The 26,586-nt window shown below is 43.4% G+C and overlaps 1 protein-coding gene across 5 annotated transcripts in view; it reads right to left on the bottom strand.

The window, feature by feature from the left end:
* Positions 1-26,586, bottom strand: part of DIP2C (disco interacting protein 2 homolog C) — a 306,573-nt gene that overhangs the window by 141,420 nt on the left and 138,567 nt on the right. For 3 of the 5 annotated variants that reach the window (XM_018057349.1, XM_018057350.1, XM_018057351.1), the window contains exons 2-3: positions 2,617-2,688; positions 914-1,081 (exon numbers count right to left, since the gene is read on the bottom strand). In XM_018057349.1, coding sequence (XP_017912838.1) covers positions 914-1,081; positions 2,617-2,688 — 240 coding nt within the window. The remainder of the gene's footprint in view (positions 1-913; positions 1,082-2,616; positions 2,689-26,586) is intronic. The other 2 variants (XM_018057352.1, XM_018057353.1) reach the window with 1 other exon arrangement.

The raw sequence follows: 26,586 nt of genomic DNA, 5'->3' as shown, positions 1-26,586 counted from the left end.
CTCAGCCTCATGTGTCCATAGGAGCGGGAGGCAAACAGAAACTGTGACGGGGCCTAGCAGCTAAGGCCCAAGTCTGCCACCTGCCCATCAATGCTCCACTTTTGCCCACAAGGACATGCCTCATGCCTGTTAGCAAGCTGGCCTGGAGAGGACAGCAGAGGCACAGAGGGGAGACCAGGCTGTGTGTCCTCGCCTAAGATCCTGGGGATCAACTGTGGCACACAGCTTATTATCTGATTCTCAATGTCTTTTATTTGAGTTTATGCTTATTCCTTATTGTACTAAAAAGTGCACTGAACTCATATTTCTGAGCTTCTTATATTCAAAATATTGTTCACTTAAATAATTTTGACCTCTGAATAGAATCATCACTCTGTGATGAACCGGTTCAATTTTTCAATTTCAAAACTCTGTGACTACCCTCTGGAGATAGGAATATAATGGAGTGATGGACCTCACTTCCTGAAACAGATCTCAAGGGCCAGGGTACACTAGAGCTCATCCTCACCCAAGTCTCTGACTATGAGACAAAGGTCAGTGAAGATCAACAATTTTAGGAAAAAACTGTATGATCCGTCATGGATTCTTCTTTCCTAAGTGTTTTTTAAGTGGTGCTCCAGCTGCGAAAGTATGGTTGCAAAAACTGAGTATTATATTTTAATAAAAAACACTCAGACCTGGGCCCTGAATCAGCAGGATAATCAGGGCCCAGGGCCTGTGACAAGCTCTGTGCCTGAGGAGCTCTGAAGCCTCGGTAAGTTGAATGAGCTGAAATGGAGGACGGGGCTGAGAAACATGACCTCCTAGGTTCCCCCAAGGCTGAGCCCTACACTTCTGTTTAGAATGGCATCAGGCAGACAGTCCACTGCAAACGTGCCCTGCCGTGGGATCTCTCTCAGTTAAGTGCGCTCACCGAAACGAAAGTAAAACAGTGGCCGGTTTCCTGCGGTGCTGGCCGCCCGCTCTCTGACCGCGGCGTCTCGGATGTCACACACCCCGATGTTGCCAGCCTGCAGCATTCTTCTCGGGGCTCCTTCACTGTGCTGCAGTCTACACCGGACCACGGCAGCTCCATTCGCTGCTGTAACAAGTTGAAAAAAAACTAATTAATTCAAACTTTAGTTTTTTTTAAATTTGTTACAGCGCCGAGCAGAGCTGCCGACCCCATGCAGAACAGCACAAAAAACACCAAGGGGACCACGTCACACAGGGCCACCCTCAGCGCCCAGCAATGCGGGTCAGCCTCGTCCTGGGACTGTAGAGGCTCCATCTCCCAGAGCCGTCTCCTGGGAATACACAGAACTGCTTCTGTTTCACTTTTGTTTGGTAAGGCACAGAAAATAAAATCTAGCAACACAAGGACCTACCGCCTCCCCACCAGCCTTCCTCCAAAACCACAAAGGGCCACCTGCAGATAGGAAGTCATCCCAGCAGTTCTGCTGGAGGATGAGAAGGAAAGCAGGGAGACCACACCTAGTTGTCTGCCCCCGTGCGTTCTCTAAAGCTCTCACACACGGGGTCAGCCAAACAACACAATGCTCTTCCATCCACTCAGATAGCACATAGCTCCTTCCTTTTACAGACCAGACAGCAAGAAAACCCAGGTCGCCAGCTAAGGCAGCCCTGCATAGCCAGCCAATCGTTACATTAACTTTCTTAAGCTCCAAGGAAAGAAAGAAACCACACAAAATCAAACAAGGCTAAAAAAGCAGCATACTCAACACAAATGTCCTAGAAGGTGAGCTCCAGATGAGGACATACCCCCTCACCCCCAACACTGGAGGCCATGTCACAGCCCAGGGAGCCAAAAGGCCTGCACACGTGGAGCTGAAGCTCTTCTAGCTAGAACATCTCAGCATGGCTTTACATCTGCGCCAACAGTGAACACTGCAGAGTCCATTTCTGCTGCTATCCTACCTCCTGGAGGACTTGTGTTAGCATTAAGCCCTTCCTGATGCCCAGAAAATTCTCCAGGTTGCCCTCAGAACAGAGGTGTTAACACCTGCAGCCCAGGGTCTCCCTCCTTTCCCTGAAATGTACAGAACCAGCTCAAGTGTAGAATCCTATGTACTTGCATGTGTGAAAACCACAGAATTAAACAGAACTTGTACTTGGTTGAGAATTCATAATGCAGACAATCATGTTTCAAAAAACAACTAACCAACCTTTATGATTTCAAAATCCCAGGCAGGATGTTACATCATTTTCTCAATTTGCCTCCCCCAACCCACACCAATGAAGTTAACAAAAACTGTTGAGTAACTTAAACCATTATCAATAATTTTAACTAAGCCAAAATTCATGTTTAAACCATAAACGTTCTTATATTTTTTTATGATTAGAATATTTTAAAGTAATCAAACATATTATTTTCCTCTGTGGATGAATACCTATTACAATTATCTGGCACCTTCACAGAAAATTCCTATGTGTCTTCTGAATTCACAAAATATGCTGCAGTCACACAAGGAGTTGTGTGGGGTTGGTGCCACCTCAAGGGCCTGATCCGCATGCAGTCTGGGGACTGGGGGAGGACTGGTGCTCAGCTGTTCTCTCAGGAGTTGCAGTTAACTCTTAAAACTGGACACCTTGTGCTACTCAGCAAGGTTTACATACTCGGAGGCTGGGGCAGGTAGGCTCCAATCAATTTTGATCTCTTCTTTTCATATCCTTTCTGTGTGATGTCACCTGTAAGAGAAGGAAAGGGAAGTTCAGAATGCTTTCACTGGTAGAGCTGAGCACTCAACTAAAAAGACACAGTCACGCATGTAGGTGTCTTCTGTTTCCTTATAATTTAAGAAGAAAGCACTTTACATCATTCACCTTGACTTTTCTTCTGCTTGCAAACATTCATTTAAGTTACATAAAACCCTTTACAGCGCATGCACACACTGGTCTCCAGCCCCTTCTCACAAGGTTTTGGCTCTGATGGAGTCCAGAATTAAGAGTATTGCAATCTTATTCACATCTGCAGGGCAGGAAACCTCCCTGATCTACACAGCGCTCACTAACTTAATCAACAACGGATTCTGCAGGTGTCTACCCCAGTGAGAGCTGGCCAAAACCACCAATAATGAGCATCTTCCTTCGTTAAGGAGATTTTTTTTTTTTACTTATCAGACATGTCAGTTCCAAGGACTATACACTGGGGCAGTTCTGAAAACAAGTGTCTAAAGCCAAAAAAAGGTAGATAAAAACAAGGAGGACATACAACCTATGGAATCCAAAATATATGAAAAAGATGTTTACAATTAAAACAGGAATTAAATTGCTAAAGCCAGAGATTCAAGGATCGTTCATTGCTAGGTTGCCAAGTACCTGGGATAGATAACCTTTATGACGTGCAACAGCCTTTCCCAATTGCAATCTCGGACATACCCCAAATGCTGATTTGTGCCACTGAATTTTTCTGAAACTCTTCATTTTTCCCCTAATATTCTGACCAAACCATCATTCCTAAATCAGCTAAATATTAAAGTTTTAACAAAAATACAGCAAACAAATGAAAAGTTGTTGTGAGTCACACACAAGTTGCTAAGCCTGCTTTTCCTGGTGGTGAGGCTTGCTACGTCCAATCAATCCAGAGGCACCCTGGGCCAAGAACCGCCTGGGCCACCACTGTTCCCAGCAGTCCACTCCAGCCCACAGAACTCATGACTAGTCTATGTATACAGAGCTGTAAACAATACAGATATAGGAAGAAATATCCCCCATTGACTATTGAGCATTTTTGATGCTAAAACAAACTGACCATTCTTTGAAGACAATAAACCTATAAGAATGCTAGTTTCTGTGCTAACTGTGCTGCTGCTCAGCATTTTATAAATTCAGAACCAGCTTGCTCCCTCCCGCAGAGGGAATGCCCAGAGGAAAATGTTAAGCACGTGGCAGGGGACGGAGCACTTGCGTTAGGGTTTGTTGGTGGGAAAATCACATACCAGCCTGCCAGAAGGTCACCTGAGCATGGCAGGTACCTATTCTTTACCTGGTGTTTCCCTCAGTCCTTCCCTTCCCAGTCAATCTCACAGGTGCTCTGCACAGTCCTGCCATCGAGTCCTAGTCTGGTGAACTAGCCCCTTCTGGCTTGTTCTTCACCCAAAGTTCAGCTCAGTTGTGAGGAGGAGATCAAGACAGCAGAGTAGGAAGATGTAGAGCTCACCTCCCACCATGAAAATTCTAAAACATATCTCCACGTGGAGCAATTCTCACTGAAAACTAACCAGAGACTGGCAGAAAGACTGCAGTAGAACTGAGGCTGTAAGATCAATCCACATGGAACAGGGTAGGAAGGCAAAAGAAGTGATCAGGTCAGGACCTGTATACCAGGGAACAGCTGCGTGGAACGGGAAGGTCACAGGGACGGAGCTCTGCCCTGAGGAGCAGACAGTTCAGCCACAGATCGGTGTGCTGGTCCTGGGGTCTGACAGCAAGACGAGCACCCTGGCTGGCTGGAGGGCCTGCGGACTAGCAGGAGGGCTGTGGGAAGCCTGGGCTCCATGGTGAGCAGCACAGCTGGCTTGACCCCAAGCATGGCTGGTCTAGCCATGAAGGCTGCTCTAGCCACTGCCCATTTTTCACAGCCTGAGCCCAGTCCCGCCTGCTTCTCAATGGGGAGAGGGTCTGGCTGTGAGACTCAGAGCGGCGCAGACCCGAAGCAGTGACTGAGCAGGGTAGTGGTCCCACTGCTGGTGCTTACACAGGTGGTAAGTCAGCCCAACCTCTGTCTGGGCCTGAACCCCTCAACGCTGCTGAGAGCCCACACAGGCACCTCTTGATTCAGCATTGCTGGGTGAGGGGCCCGGTGCCGGGATGGGGGAAACATACACTTAAAGGGAACAGAGTGGGCTCAGACTTAACCCTCAGGGCTTCTGCTCCAGGAACCTGGGACCCTGCCCACTCCACAGGGTGGTGATGCCACCAAGCAGAGGGGAGCAGGGGGGAAGGCCAGCTCACACGAGGCTCCAGGCCTCACCCTTCCACCTCCAGCCCCTCCTGCTACCAAGGCCAGAGCTGCCAGCACACCCTGGGAAGACAGGACTTGTACTCACAAGTAATGAAGCAAAAATAAACAGTTTAACAGATAAAGAATTCAAAGCATTAGCAATAAGAATCCTAACTAAACTTGGGAAAGAAACACATGAACACAGTGAGAATTTTAACAAGGAACTAGAAAAAAAAAAATTTTTTTTTTTTAAAGAATCAGTCAGAACTGAAGAATACAGTAAGTGAAATGAAAAACACAATAGAAGGAAAGAAAAGCAGATTAGGTGATACAGAGGAACATGTAATGATCTGGAAGACAGAACAATGGAAATCACACATTATAAGAATAGTAAAAAGAAAGGCAAATTTAAAAATGAGAACAGTTTAAATGGCCTCTGGGACAACATCAAGCATATTAACCACCATATTATAGAGGTTCCAGAAGAAGAGACAGAGAAGAGGGTAAAATATGTATCTGATGAAATTATGGTTGGAAACTTCCCAAAACTGAAAAAGGAAATATATACAGGAAGACAAAGCATGAAGGGTTCCATCCCAAATGAGATGAACTCAGAGACCCACACCAAGACATGTCATAATCAAAAGGGCAAAAGTTACAGATAAAGAGGATTCCAAAAGCAGCAAGAGGAAAACAAGGAGTCACATTCAAGGGAACCCCCCATAAGGCTATCAGCTGATTTTTCAGCAGAAACTCTGCAGGCCAGAAGGGAGTAGTATGATACATATCAAGTGCTGAAAGGTAAAAACTCTTGCAACCTACAATATTCTACCCAGCAAGATTATCATTCAGAATCGAATAAAATATTTTAAAAAAAACAACAACTTCTCAGAGAAGCAAAAACTCAAAAGAGTTCATCAATACTGAACCTACCCTAAAAAAAAAGTTAAAGGATCTTCTCTTGGTGGAAGAAAAAAGGCTACACAAAAAGGATCTGTAGGAAAGAGAAAAATCCCACTAGTAAAGGCAGACACATACTTGATCCTCAGCCACTTAAACAAGCTAGGAGAAAGATTCAAAGTTCAGCTCAAGTTCTAAAAATTCCCCAGATGAACGTTTAAGTACATGGTGGGTGGGAGGGAGGTGAGGGGCAGAGGTCCCCTCCCTTGAAGCCAACCTTAGAAGTCACCTTAGAGGACACTGACTCTTTACCCTCACTCTGGAAAGCTCCAGCTGCTAAAGATCTTGGCCCAAAGCAAAACAGGCACTTTTCGGCATGAAGCCACAGCTCTTCTTTAAAGGGGAGATGTTAAGGTTGGCCTCACAGAGGCCTCCACACAGGTTCCTAATCCCACAGACTCAGAAAGCTAGGTGGGAGGTGGAGTCAGGACTTCCACACAGGTGTTCTATTTTAGCTCCACTACTACGTGCTGGCATGAAGCAGTCAGCTCAGAGAACCTGCAGACACGACTTGGGAATCCCAGGGTGCCATCATCTCTCCAAACCAAGCAGAGGGAAAGGGAAACACTATTTACTGAATGACTTCCACACGCCATGAATTTTGTCTAAATCACAGGTTGGCTAACTACAAATCCAGCCTGTGAGTTGTTTTTGGAAATAAAATTTTACCGGCACACAGTCATGCTCCCTGGTAAGCACCACAACACACACTGTGCAGCCTGCAAAGCCAGAAGTATAAACTACTGAGCCCCCTCCTACATGTCCTAAGTAATCTCTTTTAATCCTTATAACCACTGATTTTACAGGTAAGCAGTCAAGGTGCAAACTCTATTTGTTTCTCGCCCAGGGCCTCAAATCGAAAAAGAAAAGAACCTTTGTCTAACTCCAAAACTTTTCCCATAGAAACCACACCTGGAGTTTTCACTCAAGCCTCCCTATGTGACCACTGGTCAGCATTCTCACTACCTGATGTCCTGCCCAGTTCTCCACCTGACTAGGAACCCTCGCACCCCACTGCCTGTTTCCATGCCCCCATCCCTGCCCTGTCTCACTAATACCCCAGGCCACACGGAATTCTGCACAAGTCTCACGAGGCTTCGGATGGCTGCTCACAGTGTTTTTGTGTGTGTGATTTTTTTTTTTTTTTTTTTTTGGTAACACATACAAGTGGCTTACCTTCCAAGCCACGCTGTGACACCTTCATGCGTCAGTGTCCTAAAGAACCAAGTGTGACCCCACTGTTCTACAGACCAGGACTATGTGTTGATGGAGTTAGTCACAAATGAGCTGAAGACACCAACATACAGAGGGACTTCAAATGGTGACTGGATAGACACTGCATTCAAAATCAGGGCAAATGGCTGGTGATTACTTAACTGTTTAGTGGCCACATCGAGAAAGGCAGGGAAATCGAGATTACTCCATCATTCAAGTGTGTGAGATACCGCCCTGGCTCACTGTCACACAATGGATCTAGCGTCTGCAACAAGGGCAGGTTCCTCAGGTGCCCGGACCCTGGCATCAGAGCTGACACGTCCTCACTGCATTTCCTTTTTCACACACAAAGTTCAGTTATTTTTTAACTCTGGGGCTACTTCAGCATCTGGTAGACAGAGGTCCATCAGATTATTTATGTCAAAGTTACTACAAGTTTATAGACATAGGGGGATCTTGTGTTCAAACAATGAGGATCTTGGGAAAATACAGTAAGATAGGTAGGTGGCTAGAGATGGAAGAGAGAAACTGGAAGCCTAGATGGCTGAGAGAAGGAAGCAAGATGGGTTAAAGAAGGTTCTAGGAAAGACTGATGCTGGCCAGCTTTACACACAACTAAACCCACCTAGAGCAGCTCCTTGGTTTCTGCCTGAGGTTGACCTACCTACAATCAAGGCCATGATGTCACCATGGAAACACAAAATGTTTCTCTACACTTTACGTCCACTTAAGCTAAAGGATTAGTTGGCTATTCCTCCCCTCTGCTCCTCCCTCTCGATCTGTAATGAACACACACTCTTCAGGGTGAAACTTGCAAACTCAAGGCAGAAACACTACAAGAGGAACCGTGCTCCACACATTTCTAAGCAAGACGTTGTTAAAACCTATCAATCTACAAAGACTTCCATGGTTTATGGCAGGTTCATTAGTATTCTTTCAACCTGGAAGTTAAAAGAACACTGTATCAAGGAAACGTGCAGACCACTTCCACACGCTGCATCTACAACATTTTGCTCCTTGCAAAGGAGCATTTAGCTGCTGATGTTGAAGGACACAGGCTGCAGGATGCCTTGCTTGAGAATTTTCCATACAAAATCCTAAAGAGCTATTTTCCATGTTTTGATACTCAAGATACCCATTTAACTCTTTCATTTCAGAAATAAGATATAGGACAGAAAAGTAAATGCAGAAATCATCTGTAACCTCAGTGAAGAGAAAATAAAAGTAGTTTTTTGAGACAGTTTCTATTAATACTTTATCAAAAGTTATTTATATTACTATTCCTGGACAAAGAAGTTCCATAAAATTGAGAATTTCAACAGTAGAAATTAAAGTTCTCATATGTGTTCTGTAACAAAGAAAAGAGAGATTTACAGTCAAGTCAAAAGTCTCAACTGAAAATGCAAGTCAAGTGAAGCCCCCAACATGTGGTGGAATCTCACTGACTCAGAAATCATTCTCCTTCCCAGTCTTTTTCCTATTTATACTGTAGTCAAGAGTTTTCAGGCAAACCCTGAGTATTAGGAAAATGAAGGAAAAACTGGCCCAGGAAATGCAAGGAGGGAGACGACACTGCAGCTCCTTTCTTCTTCCGTCCTGGCTTCATTCTGGCACAGTCAGACTCAGGGGAATCTGCGGAGCCCTGCGGGCCTCTGTTCAGAATGGGGAAACCTGCAGAGCCAGCAGTGCCCCCAGGAGGGTAGTATGTGAGCCACCACACGACTGGGTCAGCACCAGGGAAACAGATCAGCCTAACAGGGACGGTTTCCATTCCTGGTGTCAGGAGTTTATTTTATTATTTAATGCTGGAACGAATGCTTTATTTAACAAAGCAATCATTTCCATGTTTGGAATTTTATGGCTGTCAGGAACCTTCAGAATGCCTCTCTCCTAAGCCAATGGCTTTATAAGGCTTAGGGAGCACCCTTGACAGCCTTCTCCCTCGCGCCTAGCTGCTGAAGGCAGCGTCTGTCATCTTTTCCGCATAGATTCTGCTGTCCTGGCAAGAACCCACCTGTCCAGGGGAGGAGAAGCAGGCAGACCAGGGACCTCTCCTCACCTTAAACATAAACTGGGGGGTCTGCACATCAACTAATTTCTCTGGGTCTCATCTTTCTCAGTAACAAAATATCGGTAAATAACACCTATTACCTTCCACCGTAGTTGAAAAGATCGAATACACAGAAAGTGAAATGTCTCAGAAAGCACGGAGTAGGGAAGAAAACACAGTTTAAAGACCCAGCACATACTTGTGTGGCATCTATCACAAGGGCAAACTTGTGAGGGATACACCAGGCTTTCAGGCGCAGCTCCTGCTCCAGCTGCACAGGAAGAATTCCAAGCTCAGCAGGCAGGCGGCAGGGCAAGCCAAGAGCGTGATGGCTCCAGGGGAGCCAGATGGAAGATAGCAGATAATGGAGCTATCAGAAACCCTGAGGAAACTCTTAAGCCCAACCTCTTTGGCATCCATGCACTTCTCTTTCACCCCTGCCACCATCACCAAATCCCAGATGCTATCAGCTCTCCCTGCATCGCCTACACAGCCGCTCACAGCTCCGGATCTCAGTCCTCTGCACCCGCAGCCAGACTGACTTCCCACTTAAGAGGGTGGTGAGACTGCATAACCTCATCCTTGCAGCATGGAAGAGGCTGTTCACGGCTCTCAGGATTGAGGGTAAACCCATCAGCCGGGCCTTCATGTCCTTCCAGAACCTGGGCCCATGTCTCACAATATGGTATCACTTCACAGTTCATTATGTTTTCCTCTGTTACTATAATATATGTACTGCTGGAGTTATCATTCATCTTTCTCAGGTTTATGTTGTATTTTCCATGTAAAATTTAGAAATTGGAGTTTCATATAACATCGTTTAAATAAGGCTGTTGTTCAGTCACTAAGTCATGTCTGACTCTGTGACCCATGGACTGTAGCCTACCTACCAGGCTTGAATATAATCTCTAGGATTATAAAATCACCAGGACTTATCCAAATACTCAGTATAATGGAAAAAATTCTCAAGAACTACATATTAACATTGCTCAGATTTTCATGTTTATGTCAATAACCAAAAAGTTTCTCAAAACATTTAGTAAATGTATGACCAGAGAAAATAATATGTATTTTAAAAATGCACTATGTTGAAATCATAACTCTAGCCAGTAATGCCCAGATGCTATCACTTAACTCTCACACTTGTCAAGTGTCAGACACTCTGACAAGTGTCAAAAGTCGGGAGGAGGCGTGCACGTCAACAAACACAGGGGCCTCTTCTCTTTCTCTTGCAGAGTCTTCCACAGAGCAGAAGTTTTCATCTTGATGAATCCAATTTACCCACTCTTCATTTTAGGGATTGTGCTTTTAGTTTCAATCTAAGAATGCTTTGCTTCACCATCAGACTTGAAGATTTCTTTTTTGCTAGACATTTTGTTGTTTTACATTTTACACTGAGATCTATGAGACTTAAGTCAATTTTTGTACAAGGTGTGGGATTCAGGTCTAGATTATCATTATTATTATTGGTCTATGGATGTCCAATTGCTCCAATGTGATTTATGGGAAAGATTATCCCTTCACCACCACTGAATTCGTTTTGCTTTTTGGTCAAAAATTGGGCATTTTGTATAGGTCTGAGTCCCCCATCCCATTCCACTGCACTGTGGGTCTAACACACACTGTTGACAACTGTGGCTACTCAGGAAGACTTAGCACTGAAAGGAATGATTCTCCTACTTTACTCTTCTTTGCCAAAGTTGTTTGGGCTGTTTGAGGGCCTTTCCCTCTCCACATAAATTCTAGGAAATGTCTATGGTAGCTACCACAAACTTTGCTAAGCAAACTGCTTTGATAGGAGTTCTCTTAAATTCATGTATCAGTTTAGGGAGAACTACATCTTTACACACTGCATCATCTGATCCATGAACAAGGTATTTAACTCTCTGATCTCTTTCACCAGCATTCTGTGATTTTCATCATCCTGACCCTCTGATACAGCACATTTCAATATGTCCTGGGCCCCAGGGACATACGACATACGACACACGACACAGGGATGCACGATTCTATCCTCTGCGGCCTGTGGTGTCTATTCCACCAGCAGGGGCCCAGGCAGCTTCAGGAAGCCCAAGATGCTGGACAGCATGTCAAAAGGCAAGGCGATGTAGGTCTGGCTTTCCTCTTTGAAATGAGGAGCCACCACAGCCCTCTGCTTCTTCTACCAAAGAGGATAAAACATTGCACTCTGATCTTCTGGAAATCCAGGATCTGAAGAGCACACTACTACTGCCCAATGCTGAATGAGCTCTGAAATGACTATAAAATACAACTTTCACTTGGCCTTTATTGAATTAGCTTCATACTCATTCCTAAGCTTTACCTCAAAATTCCCAAATGCGATGGAAGTCACCCTGACTTTCATTTTTGCATTCATTTACTCATTCATCGAGATCCTACCATGTGACAGAAACAGATACAGTCCCTAAACACTGCTGAAAGAAAGACTAAATAACAGTTATATTCTCACTTTTAAAACATGCTTAAAGGTATATATAAAGGGCTGCCTAAATTAATGAGTCCAGGAACTGTCTTAAACAAACTGCCCCATCTGGACAAGTAACCGGAATAAAATGGAGACAAAGATTTTATTAGAAACATTAAAATGAATGAATATTATTTCCCTTAGTTTTGCAAGATGCAGAATATCTAGGATTTTTATATTATTTTATCTTCAAATTATATGAATGTGAATATATAAATATATCTTTAAATATTTCTATACATAAGACATGTAGTAAGCTAGTTATTTTGAGCTAGTTTGTATAATGGTTACTTCTTTTTGTAAGACTAATGAGCTGCAGGAAACACTCCAACAAAAGCTCTGAGGCTTCTTGTGCACAGAATCACTTTCAAGATCAAAATCACCCTGAACTATCGAGAGTAACACATCTGGACAACCTTGGCACATAATGTGTATGATAAAGTTTTGATGAATCCACTACCTAAATAATAATAACCATGACAGTATAAAACTTCTAACTTACAGAAATGTTTTCTAAACATTTCTAAAATAAGGAAGCATAATGTATACAATCCTCTACCCACTGATGTGTCATTGGAGGAGGCACTATAAACAATGATCCGAGCCCTAGAGTTGCAATCAACCATCTGCTGGATATTCAAGTACATGTGTATTTAGAGGTAATCTTTATAAAATAACATGCATATTCTAATATGTGAACCATACAGTCCAAGAATAAGGAAAAAATCTTTCATTTAAAATAAGAAAATGATGAGTAATCAAAGTCTGAATCAACAGCAAAGATAATGTGAAAATGTGCTAATGTGGCAAACCAGCTTGGAGAGAAAGCAATTCAGACTAGCCACGAGTCAGGGCAGAAACGCACAGGTGAAACAGCAACGACCTAACTCAGTGTGCAAGCACAGTGCCAAGGATGCACAGCTGTGTTCACACCTCTGCAGTAACTCTTCTGTCCCTTACATGCCCAGCATGCTTCCAGTCCTTGGCACTTAAATTCAAATTCCCACTTGGTAATACCTTTCACATCATCACATGCCACACATCAACCAACTCCCTGATAAGCTCAGCTACTGTCATTCTCTGGTCGGAGCATGGAATGTGAAAATGTTACAGAGCCAATACAGGAAATAAGACTGGGTGAACTTTAATCTTGATCACTAGTTAAAATGAGATTTGGAGAACACCTAAAACTGCCATAACTCCTCAAAGGAAAGCAAAAAATATATTCAGCTCAACAAAAATGAAAACCAGACTTTGTAGAACATTGCCAACACAGTGATATAGACATGTACCTTTAATGCCACAGGTGCCCATCTGGAAAGAGGAAAGGTCTCAAGTCAACAATCTAAACCTCTACCTTAAGAAAAACAGAAAAGGCAAAATAAACCCAAAGTGAGTGGAAAAAATAAGAGCAGAAATGAAAGAAACTGAAAACAGGAAAAGAAAAATCAGTCAAACCAAAACCTACAAGTAAAATCCCAAAGAATCTACAAAATCAACTCCTAGAACCAATAACTGACTTTCTCAAGATCACAACAGACAAAGTCAAACCATATTAATATATAGTAGCAATGGGTATTTGGAATTAAAATTTAAAAAACAATCTCATTTACAGTAGTTATGTAAATGAGACATGCTGCTAAGTCGCTTTAGTCGTGTCTCACTCTGTGCGACCCCACAGACAGCAGCCCACCAGGTTCCCCCATCCCTGGGATTTTCCAGAAAGAACACTGGAGTGGGTTGCCATTTCCTTCTCCAATGCGTGAAAGTGAAGTCCCTGAGTCGTGTCAGACTCTTAGCGACCCCATGGACTGTGGCCCACCAGGCTCTTCCATCCATGGGATTTTCCAGGCAAGAGTGCTGGAGTGGGGTGCCACTGCCTTCTCCAAAATGAGACATGCTAAGTTGCTTCAGTGGTGTCCAACTCTGTGCAACCCCATCAACGGCAGCCCACTAGGCTCCCCCGTCCCTGGGATTCTCCAGGCAAGAACACTGGAGTGGGTTGCCATTTCCTTCTCCAATGGATGAAAGTGAAAAGTGAAAGTGAAGCCGCTCAGTTGTGTCTGACTCTTAGCGACCCCATGGACTGCAGCCCACCAGGCTCCTCTGTCCATGGGATTTTCCAGGCAAGAGTACTAGAGTGGGGTGCCACTGCCTTCTCCAAAATGAGACATACTTAGGTACAAATCTAATAAAACATGCAAGACCTATACAGGATCTGTAGGATCAAAAGGATCTGCATGCTGAGAACTACAAAATGCTGATGAAAGAAATCAAAGAAGAATCCTTGTAAATAGCGACTGATATACACACACTACTATATGTAAAATAGGTAACTTATAAGAACTTGCTGTACAGTACAGGGAACTCTACTCAGTATTTTGTAATAACCTATATGGGAAAAGAATCTAAAAAAGAATGGATATATGTATAACTGATTCACTTTGCTATACAGTAGAAACAACACTGTAAATCAATTATACTCTAATAAAAAATTTTTTTAAAGAAGCATGCCAGAACTTTAAAAAGTTGCCAGAAGGAAATGGCAACCCACTCCAGTATTCTTGCCTGGAGAATCGCATGGACGGAGGAGCTTGGTGGGCTACAGTCCACAGGTTGCAAAGAGTCGGACACGACTGAGTGGAATAAAAAACTCAACATAATGAAGATGCCGATTCTCCCCAATTAATGTACAGGTTTAACACAATTCCAATTAAAATTTTAGTGAGATTTTTTTTTGGTAGATACAGATAAGCTAATTGTAAAAGTTATATGAAATGGCAAAGGAACTAGAATAGGTTTTGATAAAGGAGAATAAAGTTGGAGAAATCACCCTGCTTGATTTTAAGATAATCAGAAAGTTATAACAATCAAAACAATATGGTGAAGATACAGATGAACAGGGTCCAGAAATAGATTCCCACAAATATGGCTGACTTTGACAAAGGCACAAAACAAATTTAATAGAGAAAGGACAGCCTTTTACACATGGTGCTGGAATAACTGGCCATCTATTTGAGGGAAAAAACCACACAAACCCATCCTCAATCAATCCTTACATATTCTATAAAAATTAACTCGAGATGCATGACAGCTCTAAATGCAAAACATAAAACTAAAAACTTTTACAGGAAAACATAGGGGAAATCCTCGATTTGGGGTACACAAAGAATTTTAGACATGACACTAAAAGCATGAGTTGTAAAAGAAAAAATAAGGTGGACTTCATAAAAGTTTTAAAGTTTTTTTCTGAAAAAAAACGGCACCCAAGAGAATGGAACCTCAGCCAGTGACTGTGAGAAAATATCTTCACACCATGTATTTAACAAATAACATTCTAACTTAAAATCTGGCAAAGACTCAGACATTTCAATAAAGTAGATGAACAGCTTGCAAAGAGCACAATAAAATTCACAGAACCGGACAGTCAATTTTACTATTAATATATGCTAATTTTAAAAACAAAGTAAAACTACTTTACTATTAGAGAGAAAGAGAATTTGTATCAGGGGCTCCAAGGCATCTATTTTACAAATTATTAGAAATCCATGAAAGGATCACTTGCCGCAAGTGACACTTTAACCCAGGAGGAGACAGTGAGCACGTGAGGCTTATGCAAAAGATGAAAGAGAAAAATAAATTTCAGTAATATTCAGAAATGTAATTGACCCAGCTCTTAACCTGATGTTACCCAGAAAACTGTCTTAGGTCCTGGTGAACCGCTGTACAGAAAATTAGGTAGTATTTTTTAACATATTTTAAATTCCTTTTAAGAAGAATCTTTGTTCTTCTCCCTATGGTTTTCATGAAGATTCTCTATATATCATATAAGTATAGCAGCAGTCATGAAAGACTCCATCTAAATCCACTGTAGGGACTTTCCCTCCATCGCCCCAACATTCTGATTTCAATTCCAACTCAAAAGGCACATTCCCTTCCTGATTACTTCACCCAATAATGAAACTCCAGTTCCCTAATGACACTCAGAATGAAAAAGTCAACTCCTTTCGACTTCTGGATAACAGACAAAAGCATTTTGAGAACTGAGAGACAATTACATAGAAAGACCTCAATCCCTTTGTCCGCTGGTGTCTGCAAATGCCCTCACTCCCAAGTCTTCAACCCCAATGCCTGCCAGTGCAGAGTTACAAAGAGCAACAGAGAATATTTATCCCCAGGGCCCCATACTGTATTAAGTCACTGTCAAATCACCACTGGACAGAAATCTGTTCAAATGCTCTGTGGAAAATAAAAGCCATCTCAGATAGATACATGAAGAAAGCAATTCTGAGGAGGAGGATCTCCGCCCCAATCCGAGCTGACATTCCTACTTCCCAACGCCTCTGTTATAGGTGGGCAAAGTCGAGAATCCCCCACATGGTGTAGCCTCTTGATGCCACAGAGCAATCCCAGGCATGAACCACCTGCAAGTTCCAAGATGAAAACAGTCCACAGTTCCTGCACCGACTGTAACAGATTCACCACCAGCATCCTGGTTAGGACTAAATTATAAAGGATAAATAAAAACAGGATCTGAAAGTTACAGGATGACAATTCAGAGGAAAACAGCCAGAAAACTCTGATCTAAATTACAGATAATGGAGATTTTTTTCCTAGTATCATTCTGTTATCTCACTTTGTAACTAAATAACTTGGTATAACTTCCTTTAAAAAAAAAAAAGAAATCATAAAGAATGAACAAAAAATGACAGCTAACCTAATTCTTTTCAGCTTCCTACTAAAAACAGGAACAAATCAAAATTACTGAAGTATCACACCTTATATCTGCAATGTCCCCTATTTCAAACGGTAAACCCTCACTGTGCCAAATAGAACCTACCAAATAGAAAGAAAACAGGTAGGCTCTTTGTTTCTTAACACTTAGAGCCACTTTTAAATATCTCTATGTGAGCACATGTGAATGACTGCTGGCTAGGTTCAATTCATTCATTCATTCATTCAACACTGAATGAGCATGGCTGTGAAACCCTGCTCAGGAGAGCAGGTTCTAGTGCGAACATACACATGTGCTGACATTGGAACAGTCCAGCTGCCTTGCTGGACCTATGTCTGTCCTGGAAGAGACTCACAGAGGAACAGAGGATGGGGGTGCAGTTATCAAGTATTTTGAAGAGCAACTTCAATTCCAAACTTTTAAAGGAAACAACTAACAGTGAGCACCTCATAAATAAGGAGTTAGTAACACTCCAACTACTCCTACAATCCTTCTTAAAGCATACATGAGCCATCTAAAGAGTCCCAGGCTCCCCAAGTGGCACAGTGGTAAAGAAACCGCCTGCAGTGCAGGAGACACCAGGGATGCGTGTTCGATCCCTAGGTCGGGAAGATCCCCTGGAGAAGTAAATGGCAACTCATTCCAGTATTCTTGCCTGGGAAATCCCATGGACAGAGGGGCCTGGTAGGCTATAGTCCATTGGGTCACAAAAGAGTCAGACACACTTAGCTACTAAACAACAACAAGGGAGTCCAAGAGACACTGTTGAGGGGAACAGAGAGGAAATGTCAGGGTGGGGCTGCTTCTGTGCTGTGCTGCTGCAGCACACGAGTTGGGGAAGATTAAGGCGATACTTTTCAACTTTCTCCATCCATCAAGCCCTCACACTTGTGGGCAACACATCCCCAGCCGAGAAAAAGCCTGTCTTTATTTCCTTTCCCTGCATCGTGGCTACAACCTATTGCCCTTAATGGGTCCTTTTACATTTTCTGTTCATAAATATTTACCTTCCTAAGGCTTTGGTATTAAAAACTTTAAAACGCAGTGCAGGGACGTCCCTGGTGGTCCAGTGGTTAAGAATCTGCCTAGCAGTGCAGAGGACACGGGTTTGATCTCTGATTGAGGAACTAAGATCCCACATGCTGTGGAGCTAAGCCCACGTGCCACCACTACAGAGTCTAGGCACCCCAACTAAAGATTCCACATGCTGCAACTGAGACTCGATGGAGCCAAATATTTTTTTGAAAAATTTTTAATGCAGTCCACAAATATTTCTGGTTTTAGTTTGTTTCTGTTTCATTTTCGCCCTAGAGACATATTATTAAGGTAAGCCAAACTCACAAAAATTATAAAGGTTTCCTGAAAACTAACTTCTAATTACAAGGGGAAAATGACTTTCTACTATTAATAATGATACAGAAGAATGTTGATGTTTTCTTAAAGGAAAGGGAGAAAAACACTGAATATTTATACATACATGAGCACACGTTATCTGCAGTGGTATCCAAACAACTTAAGTGTTCTTACAAATGTGGGTCCAACTACTTAAAAAACTGTAAGTTAAAATCACGTGACTTTTAAGAGTCCTACACTACACTTTCTAAATACATGTACCCAATACTGGGTATTTTCCTTCGGGGTCACTATTCCTAAATTAACATTCCATTTTTAGTCACTGGTTTTAGAATTTGTGATTAGTTTTGGGTAAAAGAACTATATTTAGTTTCTGACATTGAATTAATGACTTCCAGGAAAAAAAAAGCTACTGAATTAATGACTTTAAGGGGAAAAAAAGGTAAACTTTCAAGCTAAATTTGCTAGACCTCATATAAGCTAAAAGATTTGGTTTTTTAAGTTATCTCTGTTGTGTTTGTGTATATTTCCCTTGAGAATGGACATATCCACCTAATTTTACTTAAAAACAACAGACACCTGTGCAGGGTTTGATCAACCATCACTCTTCAGTGTGGCCCTGACCCTTCACTGTGCCTGACATACCCTCCAAGTGGAAGTCAGTAATGATAACCAAGAGGGTATGAGCAGAAAGGTGACAACAGTCTCAGTGTTTAGCATTCATGCAGGTATTTACACTAGTAAAATATTCACCGCAGGAAAACAAACAAAACCCACCCACGTTCACTCTTGATGGCAGGCAGATTTGTACGGTATCATCTGCACAATAGTTTTAAGTATCTTGTTAAGTAAAAGGATCTAACTGGAACCTTCAAGAGAAGCAAACTTTTATGCAAAGAGACAGGCATTTGCAAACAATAATGGTGAAGACAGGACTCCACACCAGGCTATCCGTTGTGCAGGCCACAGGAGGCGGAAGCCACGCTCTATGATCCCTGTTCACACAGTGAATGCAAAGTTTCCCAGCTCAACAATGTAAAGACTCTGATGCCAGATGTACTTAAACTGTAAGTTTCCAAAGAGTTAGAAAACAGGAAAATGAACCAGCTCCCAGTGACACCCTGTCATGTCCACCTATGGGCAAGGACAGCATGAATGTAGCCACATCAGAGTGAAAAAGGTCCCGTCTGTCTCACTGGTTCTGAAGGATGTCTACTGAATCCTATTACGGACACCTGTCCACACTGATGAACTACACTGTCTCCTTACGCCTCATTCTACTCAGACCTTCTAACCAACAGGAGTGTTCCCTTCAGCCCTGCTGCTCACAAAATCTGAGCTTCCACTGATTGCTTGAGGAGTTTAAACAGCAGACCTGTGGCCCAGTTCAGGAAAGGGAGCTGGTGAAGTATTTCCTGCTTGCTGGTACCCAATGGTAGTGAGAGCATCAGCATTTTCTCAGCATCCTTCCATCCCTGACTATAGAATCTTCACCGCCTGCCTCTGGGACAACTCCTCCTGCTAATGGCTGCTGCCAAGAAAGCTAAAGCTGGGAGGGCCAAGCTCAGACCATCCAGGGCAGCTGTCCTGGCCCTGCCAGATGATGGCTTTTCCAGGGACAGGCCCCAGGGATTAGTCCAGAGGTATCTGCCTCTTCTTCATTCTTAAGGGTCCCAGACTCCAACCCTCAAGGGCACTGTTGCCGTTTTCTCGCCAGCATTTTCTTGTCTTCACTGCTCCCAGCCCATGCGCATCACAGGCCTGGTGGCCCAGCGATTCCCACTCTAGTAGCCCGTGTATGGCTAGGACTGCCACATGACAAATGCCAACTTCACGCATATTATCATCTATTTCTCTGCATCTAATAATCAGGAATCTGAGTACTGGAACTGTAGGAGACTATGCTTGCTTAGTATTGTGGAAGTGAAAGATAAGATTCTAAGTGCCTACAATGACCTCATTTCTGTAGCTAAGCAACCACAGTAGTGGCAAAAGGCAAAATGGGTTTTTAACATCTTCTTTCTATACAAAATGAATGCAATTTAATTTTTTCATGTCCACATTATCAACATTTCTCACCTGGCGAGCACGCAAGTACTAATTTCCAAAGAAATAAGCCTTCCTATAATTTTAACATTTAGCATTATTGTTACTGAAAACCCAGGTCCATGTGCCTGATGCACAGACAGGCCAAACAATACTAAAATATTGCAGTTTGGAACCAAGAAAGGTTTATTACAGGGCCATGTGAGAAGATGGGTGGCCTGTACCTTAAGAACCCCAAAGTTACTGAAAGTGTTCAGCAAAGCCCTTTTTAAAGCAAAAGGTAAGGAAGGGGCGTGGTTACTTGTTGCAAACTCTTGGGTGTCAGATCCTTTGTTCTTGAGGTCAGGTCATCGTCAGGTAACAATGTTCCTGTAAATTTCTTCCAATTGATGTTATTCTCTGTCCTGACGAGATAGGGCAAGGTCCCAAGGCACAACTTTCACCCTCCAAGGTCTCTGTTCTGGCTGAGGTGGCAAATCTCAGCTGGTGGCTCCCTCAGGGGCCCCCCCAGACCCTGTCCAGCTGTCATCGCTGAGGAAGCCAGGTGATCAAACCAACTGGCCCTCAGGCTCCTCAGGCCACCCAAGTGGGGGGGTGGGGGGCAACCAGCTCCCACAGACTGACTCAGGCAGACTGATGCTGCTATCAGGTCACAGAGACAAGGACAGGGGAGAGGTTCACCACTGCCTTAAGGCCTGGGCCACGCCAGTGGGTGGCCTTGCTGAGGGCTCTGGAGCCCAGCAGGACACAGCCCCCGGCCTGTTCCCTTGGCCCCCCAGATCACCCACTGGCCCAAGGACAGGGAACAGCCCAAGGAAGCCCTCTCACCTCACTCTCCCCCTGATGACCACACTCTCAACCACACATTGGCTGAATCACCTCACTGATCCTCACTGACAGCTGGTTACCAGTGGGCAGGGCCCACTGCACTGCCAACCAATGGCTGAGCAGGACCCGTTACCTGGTAACAGTGTCATGATGCACAACTATGGCTGCATACTAAGAGCTGCGTTCGCCCTGCTCTGTTGCAATGAAGCAAGAATTATCCCAAAAGAGACAAGATAATCTTGTTCCCATATTCACAAACTGATAGTTACATAGTTCAATATCAATTTAATGGAAAGGAAATATTTTATTTCAGGTTTCTGATCTAAGAAAAATGAACTGAGTTCTGGCAAAGAAATTAGCATTAATTATGTAACTATGCAAAATGCCTCAGGAAAAGTTAACAAACAATGTAAAACAATTAAGTCTTGAAAATGTTATAAATGCAACTGAGTTTTAATAGTAATCTGTCCATAGTTAAATTGTCACAGAAATTTTTAAAATTTTGATACTGAAAGAATAACCCTTCTGGGTTTGCATTTCGTATCCATTTACGGCTGACACCTGGAATAGTTTTATTTAATATTTTTAACATATGCATAGTTATTATTTACTCAGTTGAAGTATATTTCCTTCTACTCCAAGACTGATTTTCATACTTATGCTGATTGCCAGTCAGTGAAGGCAGCTTTAAAAGATGTGAACAGGAGTTGTCTTGAGGGCTAAACTCTTTATTTCTCAGGATATCTACCAACAAGAGTTTAGCCATCAAAAAAGATGTAAGCACCCCCAAAGGGATCGCACAGCCATAGTTTCTCACCTGATTTCAGTATATGAAGGTTCACACCCTCTCTCACACAATGGTAAACAATCACCTTCAGTCATAGCACTGCAAGCTGGAGCTGGTACACCTTCCCCTCGCCTCTCCCCAGAGCCCTGTCCTCTGCTACACAAGACCCTTCTCAAAGTGGAAAACCCAAGCAGAAAAACTGCTTAATCCAGAACTGCCATTCAATTAAGAGGAAACCGCACTGCATTCGTCATCAGCAAACAAGTCAAAACTGTCCTCTTACATCAAGCAACCAAAACATTTTTTTTCTCACTTAAAAGATCTCGCTGTCTTTGTCCATTCAGAACCGATACTTCTTAAGCTAAAATGATGTAACTTGATCATGTGAACTGTGTTGTGCAGATCACAGCCCACCCTAAGGGGTTACAGAGATTTTCCACTCTTATCTATTGAAGGTCACCATCTACAGAAGGGTCAGAATTGACCTCCCCTCCCCTAGTAAATTCTAATGGTAAAAATAGTTAAATTCCATGAAAGTTGAGGAGAGACAGGTTTAAAAGCTAGTGAAATTAAAAATGTAGTGAAATTCTGATGCTCCAATCATAATTACTCTTTTTAAGATGCACCTCAGTTACTTTCCTAAGCATCTAGCTGCACATCAACTGCAAGCAGCTACCCAACTCCACAAGGCCAAGCCTTTTTCCCTTGAGCAGATCCTCAGAGGACACAGATTTCTAAAGCCATCAGGATGAGTAGATACTACACTTGGCCACACACCAGAACTTAAGCCAAGGAAGTGCTCCATTCCTTCAAAATAGTCTCTTCTTTTTTTTAGGGTAGACAGCTTCCTAAGATACTCTTCAAGGTGCTAACATGTTCATCTAATGATGGCTTCTACTTGGGAACAGAGACAACACCATGCGGAATTACAAAACAACATGTTACAGACATCTCAAGAAATCGGAGGGCTCAGCATGCTAAAAACATTCCAAAATCCTTCCTAGAAGGTACTCGACCATGATGCCCAACGTACGTCTTCAGGAGTCAATAATACAGTACTGACAAACTGCAGAGGAGACTGCTTGCTATCCCTCCCCCAACACACACACACACGTCCATTCTCTTCTTCCCGGAGCAACAAACCTCAAACTTCAGCTGAGCACATTCCTCCCACACAAAGACAATGTTCACTGGCCTCCCCTCCAGTCAGGTGAGGCCTCGTGATCAGGCATTTACCGTGGGGTGTGAACTGGTCAGTCCCAGTTTGAATGGGGAAGGCACAGTGCACCACCTTCCTTCCCCTCCTTCCAGTTGGCTGGAATGAGAGAAGGGAGCCTGGTCCCTGTGAGACTTCCGACAATGACCATGAACCCACCACACACCAGCTGACCTGTACCTTGCAGAAGTGAGGTAACTCTCACCCCTAGTCTAAGGTCTCTAGTACAAAGAATGTTTGCTTCTGTTCCTTCTGAAAAACTCAGAAATATGAAATGGGTGTTTTACTGATTGACAGCATCGTAATTATTTAGGAGTTTAGATCAAACAAAGCCAGAACAGAATATATAGAACACTCTGTTTTAGGAGACCCAATTGCAGCCTGATGTACCATGGATGGGCCACATGACCTCAAGATACTTATTTCATCTCACAGTACTTCTTAACTGCTGGATGATCAGTGACTTTAAGTTACAATTGTTCTCAAAAGAGCAAGTAAGAAACTCATTTCTGCTTCTGGGGAGGTGGGAGCCATGCCCACTATTCTATTCACACTCACTTTTCCAGATAATGTGAAGCTGCCTCAGAAATGTTGGGTCCACAGAGCAGGCCACCGGACCACAGAATCTTTCAAGCCTGCAGTATAGGCAGCTGACAACTGTGCATGTCCACAAGCAAACAGGAGCATTGCCCAAAGAGACCTTCTGCCTCAGAGTAGTACTTGTTGTCGGCCACCTGGCCCCGCAGTAAAGCTTTCTGCCCCAGACCATTCCCTGCCCCAGATCATTCCCTGCCCCAGATCAGCGGTCAGCCTGGAGAGAAGGGAAACACAAGCTGGTTAGGAGAAAGGAGCTGAGAAAATCACTGATGCTGACATGAACCATTATCTACTCCAATGTGCCTGCCAAACCCAATTTCTAACTGACCGTTTGACCTAAATTCCTTGAGGGTATTTAAGTTAAACACTAAATCATCAATGTCCAGGATTCTCCATAACACATATTCTTCACAAATAGGGCAGCACTCAGTGACAGGTGTGTCCCAGTAGGTCCCCATGGGTTTTCTCTTAAATAATTCACCCTGAGCTACAAATGGTCACCATGCTAATATTCTGCTGTGATGCATGCTAAGAGTCAGCATGACCCAATCACAGAACTCACAGCAGAAAATCTTATCTTGGGGACCAAGATGAAACAGTTAAGTCTAAAAACACAAACACTGGTGCCTATGTGGACTGTAGTCTCTGAGCCACAAACCCTTACTCAAATCTCCAGCTCAATGGCCACTGAGAGCATGTGGGTGGATTCACTCATTCAATTACTGCATTAACTTGGGAGGTATGACATCCTGTATGTCTAGGCACATGCGTTATGTACACATATGTACTTGTTTGTGCCATACTTTCAACACCTACCTCCAAGCCCATGTAAACTTTTGTCCTGGGTACTGATGGTGTGCAATTAACAGTCAGATGGATGCTACATTCGTTGCCCAGGGTTGCCATGATAATTACCACAAACTGCATGGCTGACACGACAGACGTTGACTCTCCCAACTCTGGAGAGAGCAGTCCAAAGTCAGGGTGTGGGCAGAGCTGCACTTCCTCAGGAGGCTCTGTCAGAGGCGGCTTCCTACCTCTCCCAGCTTCTGGAGTCCTCTGGCATTCCTGGGCTTCCGGATGCACCCTCCAGTCTCTGCCTTGTCTCCACATGGCCTTTTGGTCTGTGTTTCTACCAGACCTCCCTCTCCTTTCTTACAAGGGTGCCAGCCATCGGCTGGAGTGCCCACTCCAACACCAGGATAGTCTCACGTGGGATACTCATCTACTTCCCAATAAGGGAACATCCACAGGTGCCAGAACTGAAACCTCTCTTTTAGGAAGACACAGTTTAACCTACGGCAGATATGGAAACAGCCAAAGGGATCACAAACTTTCCCATTTTAACTCTAGAGAGCTGTGGAGGCAGAAGTCATTGCAAGATGGAGAGAAAACAGAGGCAGTAATGAATTATTTTTGGAAGTCTAATCAGTTTTTACGGCTAAACCTTCCTAACAGCATGTTGTTTCTATGTGGGCAGAAAAGAGAAACTGTATAAAATTTGAAGCAGGAAGGTAAAGATCTGAAAACATGTTATTTGTCTTTAATTACCACGGTCCCATTTCCAATTCTGAAGGGTCTCAAAGCCCCATTTAAAAATCACTAGCTAACACATTTCAGTTTTTCGTTCTCCTCCCTCTCCTTATTACACATGCCATTGTATTGTCATAATGGGAGATAAACCAGAGGATTTCAGTATTTAGTGTCAACAGCGCATCCTCCTCAGCACAGAGCATAAAGGGCCCAAGTCAGTCTTCATTAACACCCACTGCACAGCCTGGAGGACTCCACCTAGCGAGGGGCCTCCTTTGTTGCAGTCTGATTTACCCCATGGGGTCGGGGAGGCCTACAGAGTGAGCTGATAATCAAAATCACACTAACCTATGGCCACACAAAGGACATAAGAGGAAGTCATCGACTACGGCAGCTGCTCTGGAAAATCTGTATCAGATTCTTGCAGGTACATAATCTCCACTGAGGCCCTATAAAACCTCTCTGAAAACTCCCATTGTTAACAAATAGGAATTAGGCCCTGGCACAGACTTCTGGTCCTTTCAGGCCCAACACATCCCCTCTTAATGCCCAAGGAGCCAGAGAATGTCAAGTCCACAGGTCTGGCTCAGGGTGGCGGGCAACCTGTTCAAGTTCATGTGGCGTCCTGAAGCCCACTGGCATGGGCGTCATCCCCAGCCAATCAAATTTCCCATTTTTCTCTCAACTGCTACTGCTGCTGCTGCTGCTAAGTCGCTTCAGTCATGTCCGACTCTGTGCGACCCCATAGATGGCAGCCCACTAGGCTCACCCTTCCCTGGGATTCTCCAGGCAAGAACACTGGAGTAGCTTGCCACTTCCTTCTCCAATGCATGAAAGTGAAGTCGCTCAGTCGTGTCTGACTCTTATGACCCCATGGACTGCAGCCTACCAGGCTCCTCCATCCATGGGATTTGCCAGGCAAGAGTGCTGGAATGGGTTACCATTGCCTTCTCCATTTCCCTCAACTATGACTCCCCAAACACAGACTAAAAAACATGCCAGGTCAGGCAAAGCCCCAGCCCTTATCAAGCAGGCAGGCCTCCTGCCTGCCCATGAAGTAGATTCAAGTGTTAAGCTTTCTGTGCCCCCCGTCTGAGGGTTTTCTGGGATTCAGACGAGGCCATAATCACAGGCCTTTCCCATGAGTAGAAGGGGCTGATTACTGAGGAAGCTGAAGCTAAGGAATTTCAGGATAAGGTGACTGAGAGGGCTAGCCAGTGCTCTCCGATCTAAGCTGCTATCCATCAGCTGGCTTTACTCTCGTTCTCAAGTTTAACTTAAGAACCTCAAATATAAGTCTAAGAACCTAGAGCCAGAGAAGGATATAACATTGTAAGTTTCTGATTTACAAAATTTTTTCAAAAAAACCTACCTGTTAACACTTTTACCAATGACTGTATCAATGCAAGCACCATAATGTGATTTTGAAAAATTTGCTGATTAGAGATGGAAAAAGAGCATATGTTAATTTAAACCTTTGTGGAACTAGTAAGAAAAAAGTTCTTTCCAGATGTTTGTTCGTCTTCTGTATCACCTCAGTTGTGAAGTACCTGCTCATTCATCTCTGCACATCTACCTTTTAGTCTTAAGGTGTTTTTCTTACCAACTGGAATAAGTCCTTGATATAGTAATCATATTAGTCCTTTAATCCCTCACTTAATTTGATTATTTTTAAATTTATTTTGTTTGGATTTGGAAATGCAGAAGTTTTTTAAAGTTTCTTTTAAACAAATCTCGGTAATCTTGTATTAAAAAGTCACTTATATTATCTGGAAGTCCTTCCTGGTCCAGACACTTGATGTCTTCTGTGTTTTGATTAGATTAAAAAAAAAAATTTAA

This window comes from Capra hircus, chromosome 13, assembly GCF_001704415.2.
Source record: "Capra hircus breed San Clemente chromosome 13, ASM170441v1, whole genome shotgun sequence".
Taxonomy (NCBI): Eukaryota; Metazoa; Chordata; class Mammalia; order Artiodactyla; family Bovidae; genus Capra; species Capra hircus.
This window is presented reverse-complemented; position numbering and strand designations above follow the sequence as displayed.